The sequence below is a fragment of the Artemia franciscana genome, unplaced genomic scaffold, assembly GCF_032884065.1.
Source record: "Artemia franciscana unplaced genomic scaffold, ASM3288406v1 PGA_scaffold_23, whole genome shotgun sequence".
Lineage (NCBI taxonomy): Eukaryota > Metazoa > Arthropoda > Branchiopoda > Anostraca > Artemiidae > Artemia > Artemia franciscana.
This window is the reverse complement of record NW_027062649.1, coordinates 1,513,641-1,530,854: the sequence shown is the minus strand read 5'-3', so window position 1 is coordinate 1,530,854 and position 17,214 is coordinate 1,513,641. Positions and strand designations below refer to the sequence as shown.

At 35.2% G+C, this 17,214-nt stretch overlaps 1 protein-coding gene across 1 annotated transcript in view; it reads left to right on the top strand.

The window, feature by feature from the left end:
* Window positions 1-17,214, top strand: part of LOC136041436 (calcium release-activated calcium channel protein 1-like) — a 39,387-nt gene that overhangs the window by 16,087 nt on the left and 6,086 nt on the right. The window contains exons 3-4 of the mRNA XM_065726105.1: window positions 8,827-8,931; window positions 15,493-15,695. Coding sequence (XP_065582177.1) covers window positions 8,827-8,931; window positions 15,493-15,695 — 308 coding nt within the window. The remainder of the gene's footprint in view (window positions 1-8,826; window positions 8,932-15,492; window positions 15,696-17,214) is intronic.

The following is a 17,214-nucleotide window of genomic DNA, read 5'->3' as shown; positions in this document are numbered from 1 at the left end:
TTGCAATAGTGGTAGAAGTATTAATAGCAGTATTAGCACTAGTAGTAGTATTGACATTGTTCCTTTTGGCTATTTCAACATTCCCCTCAATATGCTCTGAATTTTTCAACTCAATTCCCTAAGCCCTTTGTTAGATGATGTCGATTCATCCTTTTGACAACCTGCGTACACATAGAGGGTTCCAAGTTCACCCCCTTCCCCGACACCGCCTGAGACTGTCACCCTAATATCCTTAGCAGTAGTAGCAATCGTGGTAGTTGTAGTAGACGTAGTAGTAGTAATGGTAGCAATTGTAGCAGTAGTAGTAGTAGTTATTGTAATAGTAGTAGTAGTAGTAGTAGTGGTGGTAGTAGTAGTTCAAAATGTGGATTAGATGACCCTTTCTCCACTTTCCGTTTTTGATCAAATCTTGAAAATGGCCAATAAATTTTTCTGTCGTTCAATCTATTTCCGCAAAGCAAATTAAAACTCCTTATCATAATTTGGAACTCAAAGAGATACTTCTTTTTTATTTTAACACCCACCTCCCTTTCCCATAGACTTAACTGTTCTTTTAATTTGCATGATATCTCTCTAGGCTTCTCTACAATAGAATCTTGCATTGAAACCACCATTCCGTAACACACTCAAGGATTTAAAACTCTTGCAAAGGACTCATGAATATATTAGGGGCAATAATATTTTGGGTCTATTTTGCAAATGAAGATTCAAATAAGTATTTTTTAAGGCCAAGGGGGATCGATTCTCCCTCTCTCCCCCACCAAAGGTAAATACAACCAATAAACTGACACAACTTTTTGCTGATGTATTAGCCTTTGTTTGCCTTGACCCTTTGATTACATTTTTCCTTGCAATTTTATTTTTGTTTTTGTGATCGCTTTTTCTCCTTTTTTCTTTTTATTATCGTCCAATGTTTTTTAAAGACTCGGTGTTTAGCCCCCTCTTGGAAAATACCCCCATGGCTGGTTGGTCCCACTTTTGACATTCCTATACAGAATCAATTCTGCCAAATTTGAGGTTTAATGTTACTCTTTACTCTCATAATAACAGCTTAGAGTAGAAATATTTTCAGAAATTAAGAGGGATTAAATTATTAATTTTACATCTCCCGCCCTCCCTTGCTAGGTGAAATATTTTTAAGGTCTAAATAAATTTCTCTTTCTTTTGTGAATTCCTTGCTGTTTAGCAATTCCAAAAATTTGCATATAAGGGCTTTAAATCTCTACTGTGGTGTTCTCAGCTTGCTTTGTAATTACGCAGGGAACCGAGATGCCCTAAAGTGTATATTTTAATGCATCCCTTCAAAATTTTTAGAGTTTAAAGGACATTTTAAATTTTTTGTACCCTTTCAAACAAAAGTCCCGGTTGTGTCCCTAAGGATTATATATAAATTTCTACCATCTCGAATCTCTTTATAGAACTAATCTTGTCTTTATTTAAAATCGTCCTGGCTAGGTGGTTGTCGGTTCTTGAAACAAAAAATTTAATCAACGGTTTTACACGAGAATTGAACGCCATGAATTTTAATAATTTAGTAACTGAGTGGCCAGTAAAGAGAAAAAATTCATCTTTGTAAGATTGTAAGATTTGTAAGATTCTTTGTAAGATTCTCGATATGAAGTGCTTCAACTTTGGCCCGGTCTTAAGGATATCCAATGGATATTTCCTTAAGAAAAATGATTTTTTTTTTCAATGAGTCTTTTAGATTTTTTCAATTCTTTAGATTCGTGTTTTATTTCTTTCTGTGTTGTCTACTTTTGTCTTTTCATTTTCATCAGGTTTGTTCGGTTCACGATTTTACTCATAAGCCTTACGAACTGTTTGTTTTTATGCATTTTCTTTTTAAATTTTGTTACTGAAAAAGGTAGGGTAAATTTCATGAAGTCAGTCATATGGTCCTTTGTTACGCCTTAGAATATCCTATCGACGTTTCGAGTTACCCATGTTGCACTTTTTCTATGGCTGCTCAATATTGTATGTTGGGGGGAGGGATTTTCCTTGATTGCTTTCAGTGCAGGGGAATTTGGTGGTGGGGTTGATCCTAACCCCAAACACAGTATTAATGAGACTGTGCTAAAACAAAGTAACACTTTCCATCATCTTATGCGACCAAACGTCTGTTGCTTCACAATTGAAATTGAGAGCAACCGAATTTCGATTGGCCCATCTTAACAATCCAAAGGAGAGTGGTGTTTTCTGAAATCTCTCTTTGAAACTCCACTTTAATTCCGATTTAGTTTCTATATAGATAATAATTTCATCAGATTTCACTATATTTTCATTTCTGTTGATCAAAAATATAGCAATATTCACGTAAATAAGGAAGGAAAAAATTAAGTTGGAGAAAAAGGTGATAAACATGAATAATGGATGAGGTAACTGATCACTGCCTGCCCCCCCCCCTGCACACTCTTCAAAATCCAAAATTGTTGGCCAATGGCTTGTTTCAGGTGTCAAGACATATAACTTATCGCAAATATGATATTCGACAGAGAGTTCAGAGCTTGTTTCCGTAAACGTTTCAATTTTACGTTGCATTTTTTAATCATGTAACGAAGAGGTTACTTCTAACACTGAAATGTCACCAGCACCGAAAAAGACTTAGAAAAGATCTCTCCATTCACATGGCTTGGAATCAGATTTACAAGCAGAAGAAAAACAGACTGAACAACAAAACAAAAAATACTACAGAAAGAGTAGCCAAAGGACGAAAGGTCAGCTCAGGGATAATAAACGTTAAAAACAAGTAGTAGTTGGTGCAAGAAGCTATCGTATGACAAAAGCCCAAATTCAGGAGTTTTTATCCACAGTTGGTTTGAACCGTCCGTCACAAAAAGTCTTTACAAAATGTGAAAGGTCATGGGTGAGACCTCGAAAAAAAAACACCTCACCAGAATTTACTGAACAGTTCCAAGATTGAGCGCTGAATGGCTTTCAAAGCAGCCGAAAAAGTTGGAAAGACTGAGTGGAAACTTGTGTTATAGTTGACGGTAGCTGGTGCCCTAGAAGCTATGGTAATAGGTATTCTGTGCAGTCTGGCTGCGGAGTCGTCACTGGTTTTTATTCAAAAAAGTTTCTACATGTCGGGATTAGAAATAAATACTGTTGCATTTGTATGCAGCATCGAAAAAATGAAAACACTTTGCTTTCCAACCAAACATGTTTTATGAACTGGCAGGGATCAAGGCCATTACTAGGCAAAGTGTTTCAAGGGGGGAGCAAGAGCTTTATAGTCCGTTTCAAATATGTCCGATATGTCCATTTCAATAACGATACGTAATATAACTGAACGAGTCTGTAAAACCACTTCATCTACCAACCGAGACTGAGATTCTTATTTATAATGTTGTTTATTTAACCAAATGAAAAATTGTGTTACCATCGGTAAAATCACGGCAAGAGTCAGTAAAACTGCTGCATTTACTGACTAAGTTCAAAGTTTAGGTAAATGACATATCAGTATTTTCGTTGTCTTTATTGAACCGAGCAAAGGATTTTACCAACCGTTTTTACCGTGTGACCGAAAACACTGAGGGGTGTTCCCCTCCTCCTCCTCATATGTGACGACCCTGGTAGTTACCAAGCACAGTTATGGAATCTGATATTTTAGTCGACTCTTTAAAATAAATAATAAATAAAAAAAAAACAAGTTTTTTTAAATGAAAGTAAGGAGCAACATTAAAACTTAAAACGAACAGAAATTACTCCGTGTATGAAAGGGGGTTTTCCTCCTCAATGCCCCACTCTTTACGCTAAAGTTTTTTACTGTTTTAAAAATAGAGTTAAGAGAAAGAGTCGAACTTTAGCGTAAAGAGCGGGGCGCTGAGGAGGAAAACCCCCTTTCATATACGGAGTAATTTCTGTTCTTTTTAAGTTTTAATGTTGCTCCTTACTTTCATTAAAAAAAACTTGTTTTTTTATTTATTATCTATAAAAATTACAGGTAGAGCTGGGATTTTATACAGACTGAAAAATTTCCTTCCGCAAAAAGTTTTGCGAACCATTTAGTTTACTCTTGTTTATCCGTATATCCAGTATAGTTTTTACGTTTGGGATAAAACTTTCTGTTATTATGTAAAGACACTCCAGACCTTAAAAATAGAGCTGTAAAGTCAAATTATTTTAATAAACTTAATACTAAGAAAATTTTTCTCAGTTCTCAGTTACTAACAATAAGACAAATTTACCAGCTCCAAACTGCTGTATTCATTTTGAAATACTTGAATTGTCTAGCACCCCCAGGACTAACACAACTTGTCCTTGTTTATTTATCGTCACATTTTTTTGTTTATCCAACATCGTCATCCACACATTTTTCTCTTATCTCGGATATTTGACAATCACAAACAGCAACCTTTTCTATAAAATACGCTGTAGTGAAATTGGAGAAAAGCATTCCACTGGAAATAAAAGAAATAAAAAATTCTGTTTCAGCTCCGTCATTTTTATACAATTAAGAAAAACATCTTCTTTCTACTAATACAAATGAATTATGCTTAGGAGAATTTTCTCTTTTTTTATGAAGAGCATAGTGTTTTTCTTCAGCATTCTTTGCGTTTCAAAGTTTAACACTTTGTTGTTTTGTCAATAATCAGTGATATAGTAATATGAAGCGTTCTCCAGGGAACACATTTAGGCCATAGGAATCATTGCTCAGTCCCAGGAGTTACTATATTTGTTTGTTTATGTTCAATAAAGTCAAAGTTCAAAATCCTCATATTTACTGAATTTTGATGTAACTGGAACCACAAAAAAGTGCGAAAATCTTTTGAAATGTAATATTTTGATCCTCAAACCTTCTGAATGCTATAACTTTCAATATGGAATCCTAGGAAAAAGAACTAAGGGAACACAGGCAAAAAATTAGCGAAAACCCCAAATAACTTACGTGTCAATTTTCGAAGTCGAATCCTTCTTCTTCTTCTTTTTATATTGTGGTGCTTTTTCGTCAACAGATACGATTGAGTCTATAGAACCAACAGATTCTTGATATTCAAATGCTGGATTAGGGATACCTTTAAAAAACATTAGTCTAATGTAAAACAAATTATTATTTACAGATCAAATCATGTTAAACTAACATTTGGAAATAGACAAACTTTTACTATCAAATTAAATTTCTGAAATATGTAACTCATGGACTCATTCCAGAAGGATGTGTTTTCCCATAACACCACTCATCAATTGACTTTCAGCGTTGGTACAATGATGTCAAAAGCGTTAAGTGACACTTTCTGTTGCATTGACCATTGTGTCTCAATAAAACAAATGATGGAGCCAGGTTTTTACTGCAATCCAGTATATTCTCCAAATTCTCCATGATTCTTACGAGTCCATTATATGTACTTTACTCGTTTCCGAGAATAGCTAGAAAATAAGTTCTTCGAAATCGGTTTTTTTCCTTCAACATCTCTTAAAGCCCCCGCCCCCCGCCCATAAAAAGAATTGTCTTGTGAGCTGTTCATTCTTACCCGGGTAATCATGAACAGATAATTAACTTTCAAAAAACAGAAACTTTCTTTTCAGTTTCTTTGCTGTCTCATAAATATTACGTCTTTTAGCACAAACCTTTTTAACTAACAGTCAATAATGACAGAATTTAAAAAAATAACTTCAGTAAATCAACCCCATCAGAAAATAAATTATTATACTAAATCAAATGAAGAAATTAAACAGCACAGGGGAAATTTCGTCTCTTTCGTCATTGAAGCTACTAAAGAATCTCTTTTATATTATAGTACTAGGGAAATATTGGTTTAACTTTACATAATTTTCAAATTTGAGCCTTCCGGGGATCAGTCTCAAGAATTTATTAACACAAGGATAGAATAAAAATTAAATTTTAAAAATCAGGTGTACGACTATGGGGAAAATAATCAAAATACTAGCCTTAATTTACAAATTAAATAAAAAAAACAAGTTTTTTTTACGGAAAGTAAGGAGTGAGATTAAAACTTAAAACGAACAGAAATTACTTCGTATATGAAAGGAGATGCTTCCTCATCACCGCCCCCCTCTTCACGCTAAAGTTTGACTCTTTTTCTTAACTCTACTTTTTAAAACAGTAAAAAACTTTAGCGTAAAGAGCGGGGCGTTGATGAGGAAGCATCTCCTTTCATATACGAAGTAATTTCTGTTCGTTTTAAATTTTAATGTCGCTCCTTACTTTCCGTTAAAAAAAACTTGTTTTTTTTTCAAATTTAATTCCCGAACGTTTTTGAATCAATGCATGTTTTTATTTTGGCTCTCCGCAGATGAATAATTAAAACGAAATTTGCATATTATTTTTTTTTGCTACATGGCTTCCTCATAGCTTTGATTAAATGATTTTGAGAAAAAAGAGCGGGGGAGGAGGCCTAGTTGCCCTCCGATTTTTGGTTGATCGGATTTTGGTTAATCGTAAACTTACAAATTAGCTTACTTAGCGAACTTCTGTATTCTCATGTTTTTATTACGTATACGAAGGGGTTCACCTCTTCGACGGAACCTCACTCTTTACACTAGAGCTTAAATTTTGTTCCAATTTCTTAAGAATGACCCCTGAATCATAAGAGCCGTAGAATAAATAGTTGAAATTACTAAAAATACTTTAGTTTTAAATAGAGCGAGGTATTAGGAGGAGGTGAGCCCATCAAATGCGTAATAATTTCTGTTCGTTTTAAATTTTAATGCTTCTCCTTACTTTCAGTTGAAAAATGTTTTCATATTTATTTTTTCATTGTTTTTTTTAATAATGCTTGATAATCCTGCGCTTCCTTCATGAAAATTTTCTTCCCCCCTGACAAATTCCTCCAAGGAAAGTTCCCCCAACATATTCCACTCTTCTCAACTACCCCCTTCAACCTAAAAATCCCCCTGAAAACGTCTATACACTTCCAAATAAACATTACTATATGTAAGCACTGGTCAAAGTTTGTAACTTGTGGCCCCTCCCACGGGGACTTAGGGGGAGTAAGTCGTCCCCAAAGACATAGTTATAAGATTATTTGACTACGCTGAATAAAATGGCTATCTCAGAATTTTGGGAGGGGCCTAGGTGCCCTGTAATTTTTTTGGCCACTTAAAAAGGGCACTAGAACTTTCCATTTCCGTTAGAATGAGACCTTTCACAATATTCTTGGACCACTGGGTCGATACGATCACCCCTGGGGAAAAAAACAAGAACAAAAAAACAAACAAATAAACACGCATCCGTGATCTGCCTTCTGGCAAAAAATACAAAAGTCCACATTTTTGTAGATAGAAGCTTGAAACTTTTACAATAGGGTTCTCTGATACGCTGAATCTGATGGTGTGATTTTCGTTTTTCCCTATTTTCTAAAATATGGTAAATTTTCTCAGGCTCTTAACTTTTGATTGGTAATACTAAACTTGATTAAACTTATATATTTAAAATCAGCATTAAAAGCGATTCTTTCGATTTAGCTATTGATATCAAAATTCCATTTTTTAGAGTTTTTGTTACTATTGAGCCGGGTCGCTCCTACAATTCGTTACCACGAACTGTTTGATTAGATTTATTGCTGTATGATTTGGGATTAATTGTGACATGTTATGATTTATTGGATGAATGTGATTGGATTATGAATAAATTCTTATTTATTGCATGTGTAATCTAGCATTCATAAAGAGCTTACAGCCAAAGTATGGGATGGTTTATATCTTGAAAAGAAATTGAGTGAGCCAATCATACATGTAATTGCCTAAAAAGAAGGTTTATATAAAGCAAAAAGTAAACCCTTAATGCAGGAGGTCTATTAGTATTTTGAAAATGAAGAAAATGTGCGACTGTGCAAGATTACACGCACAACCAAAGAAGAGAAGGGTATCAAAGACCTTGTATATGAGCTGAAAGCAATACTATTGAATTTCGCAGTGTTCATGGACAATGCTCAGAATGCTTCAAAATGGCAGTGAAAATTTTTGAATGATGATGAAGAAGATGAAGTGAAGAAGATGACTAACTCCAAGGGTCATTTGTATTCAGCCTTTGACACTTTAACTAGAGCTTAATTTCTCTTCGAAAACAGTAGTGGCAATATTGCAAAGAATTTTATAAGCATAGTTGCTAATCTTATTGAGGGTAAAAAACATAATAGTGGCAAAAAGAGCCCAATACAAAACAGGTGTTACCACTCTGAGCAGAAAATATTCCAAGGGACATTCTGCTCGTTTCAATATATTATCCGGGAGTTTAGGATCTATCAAAAGCACGACAAACAAGCAGATTTGGATGTTAAAAATACGTCTGTTTTCAAAACAATCTATAAAGCATGTTTCGAAACCAGCAAAAACTACGAAATGCCAAATAAAAGGCCTTTCAACTAGGCAGAACAAAAATTAACCTCTCGAAATTTTCATCCAAAGCCAAGTGGGGTATGGCAGCAAACAGGATTGTGGTTGGGGATAGTTGACCTCAAATTAGTTTTTGCACTTAAAAAGGGCACTAGAACTTTCTATTACTGATTAAATGAGGCCCCTATTAAGTTCCTATTTCAGCTCATGCCATAGGAGATGGTCTGATGAAAATAAAAAGAAAATTAATAGTAAGAACCCTTTTGAAGTTACTATAACAGCTTATGCCATAGGAGGTGGTCTGGTGAAAATAAAAAAAAAATAAATTAATAGTATATTGAAGCCATATGGGTCTTTATTTAGGCTTTGGAACCATGTTATTTTGCTGTCTATAAAAATGAATGGTATATTGATTTTATCAATACACTGTCGTATTCACATTCCCGATCTGCAATAGATGATAAATGGCCAATGCCTTCTGCTCTAGTACGAAACTAAACTAGACTAAAAATAACTTTTTTTTCTCCTTAGGCAAAGGAGGAAAAGAAAATAGCGTCATGGGGAAGGCTGAAAACTGTGAATTTAAAGCTTAAGACAATTATGGAAGTCTCTTCTCTGCTAGCTGGTGTTGCTATCGTAAGTACTGAGTCTCTTAAATTCTCTGTTATAACAATTTCTTTGGCTATTTCTCTGTAAAATTGTTATGTGTTCTAACTCCCCTTTCACAACCTGTCCAGTTTACTTTTCAGGCACTCTACTTCAAATGACTGTCAAATCAAATCAAATCAAATGACTGTCAATCAAATGGTCAATTGTGCTGGTGTTGTTGAGTCAAATGGGCTATATTATGGACTATTTGCCCATACTGAAGAATTTGGCGGGGCGATCCTTTACTTGACCCCGAGTTTGTTCCATGATTGAAATCCATTATGGGTGACAGGCAGAAACATGAACTATTTTGACTAATGGTGCTTGGATGCAAGAAGATGTTCAACAGTTTAAGCAATTATTTGTAAAATTTCGTGAATCATGCCCCTGACAATCAAAGACTAACATCGATTTTGTAGCGTGGAAATTGTTTTTCACCAGGTATCAATTTTCTCATCACGAATTTTCGGTCGGAAAAGAGAAAAAAATAGGTAAAAATGGTGTTAAAACAATCTAAAAGACTAGTGGACATTTTGAGCTAAGAGTGAACGGCAGCAGCCAGCCACGGCGATTAAATTGTATCAATAATTGTTTTCGTTTTGTCCAACACATTTTCTGCAAAATGTCAGTTGTATACAAAATAAATAGAATTGTTGGCCAGATCTTTAGCAGTTAAGGTAGAATAGAAGATAAAGATACCTTAGGGTAAGTATTTTGGCATTTGAAAATATTTTAGACCTACTCAATACTCCAGACAGGTAGTACTCTGCCTTCTGACTGCAGAAGTATGTTCTGAAATACTAATTTTTATGCCTTAATCACCAAAGCTATTATTAAGTAGCCTTGACCCAAATGTAGATACTTAAACATGACTATTAGCCTACTAATAAATCAGAACAGCCGAATGCATCGTAAGGCTAACGCTACTGCGCATGATGCTCCTCCATCACGCTCAAAGATTTATATGCTTTACTCCCCTCCTATGAATTTACCAATTCCCTTTAATCTTTCCTTGCGACCTCACCTCTTCATACCCTTTTTTAGGGCGTCCTGTTTTTCGTTTTTCCCTATCTGAGTTTCTAGAAATTAATATTGTTGACACTATGTCATCAGTCATTAACAAAACATGGCAACCATGTCATACTATCCTCTATTACATCCTTATACAGTGGGGTTCAATTGTATTACTATTACAGCTAATGTTGACATTTCATCACCAAAATATCGCCAAAATTACCCTCGCATTTCTCTGAGGGAATAAATCAGCACACCCTCCTTAAGGCTTGAAAGGACCCATATTTTAAACCCATTACTTACTTCGCTTCAAGTGTCCCAATCTTAGCTTGACAAATAATTTCTTAATTCTCCCTAACCTATTTTTGATTGTAGAAGAAAATACATCTTTTGTTCTGCGTGTTTATTTTGCCTTTACTGTACCCCTTAAGGAAGAAGGGTAACAATGTCATAGTGACTCGTAGACATAATGTTTTTGCATAGTTATTGCCAGCATACATGTGTCTCAAAATATCATCACCAACTCTCCTTATACACCTCTAGCGCTAACAGCATAAAAGTTTGGGTTAGTACTCCGTAAAAACTAGAGAATACTAAAAATTAATTTTTGTGTATTATTAAATTTCTAACCACAATAAGAGGTTCTGTTAAATAAAAATTGATTTTGCCCTCCTGGACCATAAAAAAACGAATCATTCAGATGGTACTCAGGATTTTTTTTTTCCTCTGGGGGGTGAGGAAGAAGGGGTACATTATTTTGCCTTGTTACGTGTAAATCATCTTATTTTTTTTTATGAAAGTAAAAGACATTAAAATTGATAGCAAACACGACATTATCCTGTATATGAGGGGAGTCACTGTTACTACTGTTTTTTTTCCTACACCAAATCTATCGAGGCTAGGATCTTATTCAATTGGTTCTACAAGGGCATATTCTTCATGATCGATACTCCACACCTTTTAGTCATAAAATGAAAAACTAGCATTCTATTATTAATACCTTCCCAATTTAAACAAGACTCGAAAGCAACCCAGAAAGACAATGCAACCAACCCCTCCTACTTGAGTAAGTAAAGTTTATATCACCTAATTTCATGTTCCCTACCCTGAGACACGAGTTTCTGAGTTTAAAAGTGTTACCAGTTCGAAGCGTATGAATTCATCAATCAAGAAGTCAATACAATAGTTGTTTTTGACATTGTAACATTCCAAGTTGCAATTTTTTTATTCTTCAAATTCTTCAAATTATTAAAACTTCAGGAAAAGCAATGGTCTCAGAAACAGTGCAGGTTTGAGACTGACACATCTTCTCAAATTTACACGAAGCGCTTAAGCCGGTTAAGAACCAGACTGCAAGGAGTTCCTGGGACTTCTAGAATAAGTGAATGGTGGTTTTGCATAATCTCAGGCCCACCTTGGTCATAACATGGCTTTCTACACTTGGCGATACTCTTCTATAACAAGGGTCGGAATCCTGCACAGACAATCTCAAGCCTATTACATCCGACTGATTATATATTCATGCCTACAAATATTATATTGCTATGGAGAGTCAATCCGTAATATTTAACTTAGATAGGAAGAGGTTTTTTAGCCCAAAGAAGCCCAGCCAAACTTTACAAGGCCAGAAAAATATTTATTCTTTAAATATTTATTAATCAGAGACCAGTCAAAATGCAGTGTGTTGTTTACTAGGCCATAATCCTCTCGAGGGTTGCCACTCCTCAAGGTCATACCACAGCACTGTTAGAAGTCATAGTTTTGGCTAAAAAGTCGCGTGAAAGATCCACCCTGATGCCATTATGAGGCCACGCAGGAAAAAAAACTATGTCAGGTACAGGGAGGGAGAAAGGAACTTACGACGGAGCAGACACCAAAAACTACTTCACAGCCACGGGACAGCTCCAACTTTTTATGCCAAACCTGTCTCATTCAGGATATTTGTACATTTATGCTGCTTAAATAATTGCTTTTTTTAAACCTTTTTTTTTATTTTTAAGCATGCTTCTCAACCACAGAATTTGATAAGGAGATCAGTTACCCATTTCCAACTAAAATGTCTCTTAGGTGGTAAAACTCTGAGTCAAAAAGACGCAATGGACATAAACGTTTGCTCTGTCAACTAAAAAGTTCCTATTCCCTTTTCACAGCAGGAGATTAATTAATGATTAAAAGTGTATTTTAAGTACCTCTCACTATGCGTAAGCTTTCCTTAAACCTCAACTCAAAACATTTGTCATTCTGATGTACCAGGAAACCTTGAAAAAAAGAAACTTGTTCACCTTAGATTCTTTTTACAAATTTAAGTTTTATCCATGGAATATAGCAAACTATGAAAAAAATTATGTAATTTCTTCACCGTGTTCCCACAAATAAATATTCTCATCTTTGAAACTGCCCAAAAACTTTATCTTATTAAAATTTAGCGAAAAAATATATTCTTCAATGTTTTCTATGACAAGATCAGCTTTTGTCAGTGAAAGGGGGCCACCCATTGGAAGTTTATATTTGTCTTCGTAAAATGTGCCTCTAAAGATAAAATCATAAGAATTGTTACAAAGAATCACGAGCAAAAAAGTCTTGATAAGGCATAATTTAGATAGGTAGATAGGTAGATAGATAGATAGATCGATTTATTTTCCATATAACGCAAAATAATTTCACAGAAATCTAAAAATCTCCACAAAGGCTCCATTGCCTGTAAGAGGGGATCATAAAAAGATCGCATAAATATTAAACTTTTAAACTCTTAAAATTTAAATTATTTGCTTAATAAAATGGAGAAAAAAAAAGAAGAACTCATACAATAATTTTTATCAAATTGCAACGAATCACAATATAAATATAATAATAATAATAATAATAATAATAATAATAATAATAATAATAATAATAATAATATAATAATAACAATAACAATAATAATAATAATAATAATAATGATAATAATAAAAATGGATAGCACTATGTGCGTCAAGAAAAAAATAATGACATGAAAACAAAAATTTTGTACGAGTCTTTCGAAGGTATCAAACTAGTAGCATTCTTGAGCCGAGTCAGGAAAGGTGTTACATTTCAAATGACACTCATAAAAAAAATCGTATCTTATTGTTGGTGTATGCAGAATTTTGATATTTAGAGAACTATAGACCTGATAGTTTGACCGATCAGATACAAAAAAAGATATAAATCTAAGGGACCTAGGACCATCATAATTACTTGAGCTTAAGAAAAGCGAAAGATGCACAGGAAAGAATATAAAGTTTTTTAATATCAAGTAACGGTTTAGTTTCCGAACAATTTACAGCCTGGAGAAGATTAATAGCTTTATTGTAAGGATTCGAAATCGGTTTGAGAAAAACTGGAAAGTAGACATCCATATGACTGGACAATAAGAATCATAAGAATGAATTAGGCTATGAAATAGTATTCTCAGAATTGGTTCAGGGAAAATAAAAAAAAGGTAAAGGATACGGCATTAGACTTTACAGTCCGTACCGGCGGTGCTGATCTCCGTTTCTTGGCCATTCAGCCAGGAAGTGCAATGGGGGGTTGGGGGCCAGCCATCCTGTGCTTTCACACACCCTTCCTGTTTACCTTCCCCAGATTTCTCCAGGTACCCATTTAGAGCTGGGTCGACTCTGGCTAAGCTTACAGAGTCACGCCACTGACCCCCGTCCCAAACTGAAGAATTGGGTACACTGGGATTCGAACCCGCGTCCTCTCAGACAATGGATCCCGAATCCAGCGCACCAACCCACTCGGCCAGGACGGCTATATTTTCCAGAGCCACTCGTCTCGGGAAAATATGTTCGAGTTTTCTTAGAACACCGAGGTTTCAGCATTCCTTCACTTTGATCAAATAAATATGGTGTTTAAAAGATAAATTTTCATCTAGAAAGATACCTAGGAAACGCATATGGCCACCCTCTAATCTACTAATAAAGCCTTCGGATATATGAATTTCAAATAATTGAGCAAAAGCCTGAGATATACGAGAAAAAACTAAAAACTAGTTTTATAAACATTTAAGGCTGGAGAGTTGGCATCAAACCAAAATGAAACTCTCTCGAAGAAGTCCACTAAATTTGTACAAGCCTCCTCCTCCGTTGTCCCAGAAGTACTAAGAGTGGTAACATTGGCAAAAGTAACAAGAGAATCCAAGGTATGCAAACTATGGCTATGGGTACAGGAGAATATTGGACGACGAAGACGACAGCAATAAAGAGGGTTTTTATTTCTAACTGCAAAATAAGGTCCTTTACATAAACTAAAAACAGTACCGGTCCTAAAATTCACCCTTGAGGGATCCCTTAGTAAACACATGATGGTTTGCGAAAAAGCTTTTCTCTACCTGGAATGAAAGACTTGAACAAAAAAGAACGCTCTACCTCTTGAGGAAGTGAAAAATGTGTAATAAGAGAGTTTAAATAGAAGAACACTGTGGTTTAAAGAATCAAAGGCTTTACGAACATCCAGAAACAAGGCAGCAGGAATCGAAAGGGAATCTAGAGCAGAGTGAAGATAATTCAGTAGAACTACACAAGCATGCTCAGTTGAATTATTTACTCGAAAATCAAGTTGAAAATCGTGAGAAAATTCTTTAGAAGTAAGAAAATTATTGGGACGTGAAAGCATCGCCTTCTCAAATATTTTGCTAAACACAGACAACAAAGAAATTGGCCGATAGTTGGCAGGATAATTTTGTGTCCCATCTTTGTATAATATGATGACTCGAGCACGCTTGGGACTACTCGGGAAAATACCCTGCTGAAAGGAGAGGTTAATAAGTTTCGTTAAGGTAGAAATAATAAAAGGATAGGATAGGGCAGATTTATCAGAGACAAACGTGCTGCCATTAAGCTTTTGCTCCAAAACGAATTAGGCTTTCTTTTTTGAGGAGAGAGGTTAAAATTGACAAAGATTGATTCTACATCAAAACTACCAATTGTCATATCCGGTGTGACCAAAATTTGTCCCACTTTTGAAAAAAAAAGTCAGAATTTTCTATATACAAAATATCAAATAACTTTTCATATTAGGCTAAAAAACCACATATTCAAAATACTTATTTTGTTTCAAAAGTGAAAAAAGTGTAAAGGGGAGTGTGGAAGTGTAAATGTCTTAGAAGTATTGTTTTATTAATGTTGTGCGCAGAAATGCAGGCTTGGACTAAGAAGTATTAGTAATTACTTCTTTTGGACTTGGTCTGGTATGACATCTACAGTACATGCATAGCAGTTGGCCCCTTGCAATTGAGAACGCGTCCGCTAGGCGTACACTAGAAAGTTTATGAAATATACGCCATCGACTCGAAAAACGCTCTCCCCCTTTCTCCCCATGAAAAGGGGCACAGAAGATACTTTTTTCTGATATTTCGGAAAACTCTAAATCAAAGCTCAAACCCCACTGAAACTAACTCCAATGAATAATCCCAGATTTTTAATATCGATTTTTTCTAACAATTTTCTAATAGTATTCATGCTATTATTCTCACAAATGATTATTCTCATAATCATTAGCACTATTTTATAGGTAGTAATGGTGGAGCTAAACATCAATCATATAGAAGACTATCCCGAAATCCTTCTTGTTGCATTTGCAACATGTTCAACCTTGCTTGTTGTTGTCCATACTTTTGCTTTGCTCATTGGGGTTATTATATTACCCCACGTTGCGTGTATTGCCAAAATGGATGATATTGACCTTGTCGACCGTTCACCTCACGATTCATTACGGTAAGCCGGTAATTTGTTTTGATTTGTGTTCTCCTGGGAATTGATCACAGGAGGTTTTTCTTGGTCCCTGGTACTTGCGACACAGCAGGCTTGTATAATTATGATTCTCGCTTTTGCTATGTTCATTTGTGATAAATTTGTCTAGCTACTTTGGAGCACAAAATGTTAAAAGTATTAATAGCTCTAAAGAATGAACTGCTAATTTTAACGGAAATTCTGCATGATGTCATGATGCCATCATTGGTTCTGGGCATAATTGTTTTGGTCTCGCAATTTTTGATTCAAAAAGATCCATTTATTTTTGACTAATTCCGTAACTTATAGGATTGGAAAAGTGTTTCTCAATAGTACCCCACCGATCTAAGAAATACATTTGCCCTTTTAATGGTGGCTGAAAATTACCTTAAGTGGTTTGTGTCAGATGTGTCGCCAATCAAATTTTGTAATAGATTTGTCCAACTTACTGAAAGCTAAAAATGATGTGAATATGGAAAAATGTTGTGAAAATGAAGCTAAAAATGTTGTGAATATTGATGGTTCGATCATCGCTTACGTTGAATAAAGCCTAATCTAAATATCAGTATAATTTTCAAATTTATTTATAGAACTGATCGGCAGGCGGGTGACGTCGTAAAAAAGGTAAACCAATTCATTTCTAAGCTATTGAGGTGGTAATAATTTCTACCGTCCAAGCAGTAACCTTCAAATGAACCTCTTTTAATTGCTACTCTCTCCTCATGTAAATGGAAAGTCACGCAGTGAATATATAGAACGTTAAGGGGTCTTGATGACTTGTAATTAACACTTACATAATTTATGGTAACTTTATAGGTTAGTATTCGTGCTATGCTATAGCTTGCTGCTGTCAGAAATTGCAATGGCGTTAGTCTTCTAACCACAAATTTTGTGATGTTTCATTTCGTTTGTAATCCGCTTTAATGCTCGTTGTCGTATGTCTTGAAACTGACGATTTTGTTCCTCAATATTTGCGTTTGTGATACGCTGTGATGCTTGTTGTCGCAAGACTTCCAACTACATATTTCTTTGTTCGTCTTTTTTGTTTTTGATTCGTTGCAATTCTCGATTTCACTTATTTTTGAATCGCAGGTGTCGATTGGGAATTTTTCTGTTGTCCTCTAGGCATATTTTTACTGACTGAATAAGTTTTATTGACGTTAAGAGATTACTTTTATTATGAACCAAATTAAGCGTATAAACCTTTTATATGAAACTAGTACGTGACATCATTGCAATATTATTATGTATATCAAGGAGGCACACTCGTGCCTCTTTAAAGAGGCGAACCACGACAATGTTAAGCGATCTTTGGTTCCAGTGGTCGCAGAGGGATGGGGAGGGATGCATTTCGTAGCCCGAGCTCCAACTAAGAAATCTGCCAAATTTCATCCCCCTCCGACTTTTCCTTCATGGGGAAAATCTGGCCGAAAGTTTCTACCCCCCAACCCCACCCCCTTTAACGTTGTCCGATCGGACTGAAATTCACAAGTTAAGGTCCCCT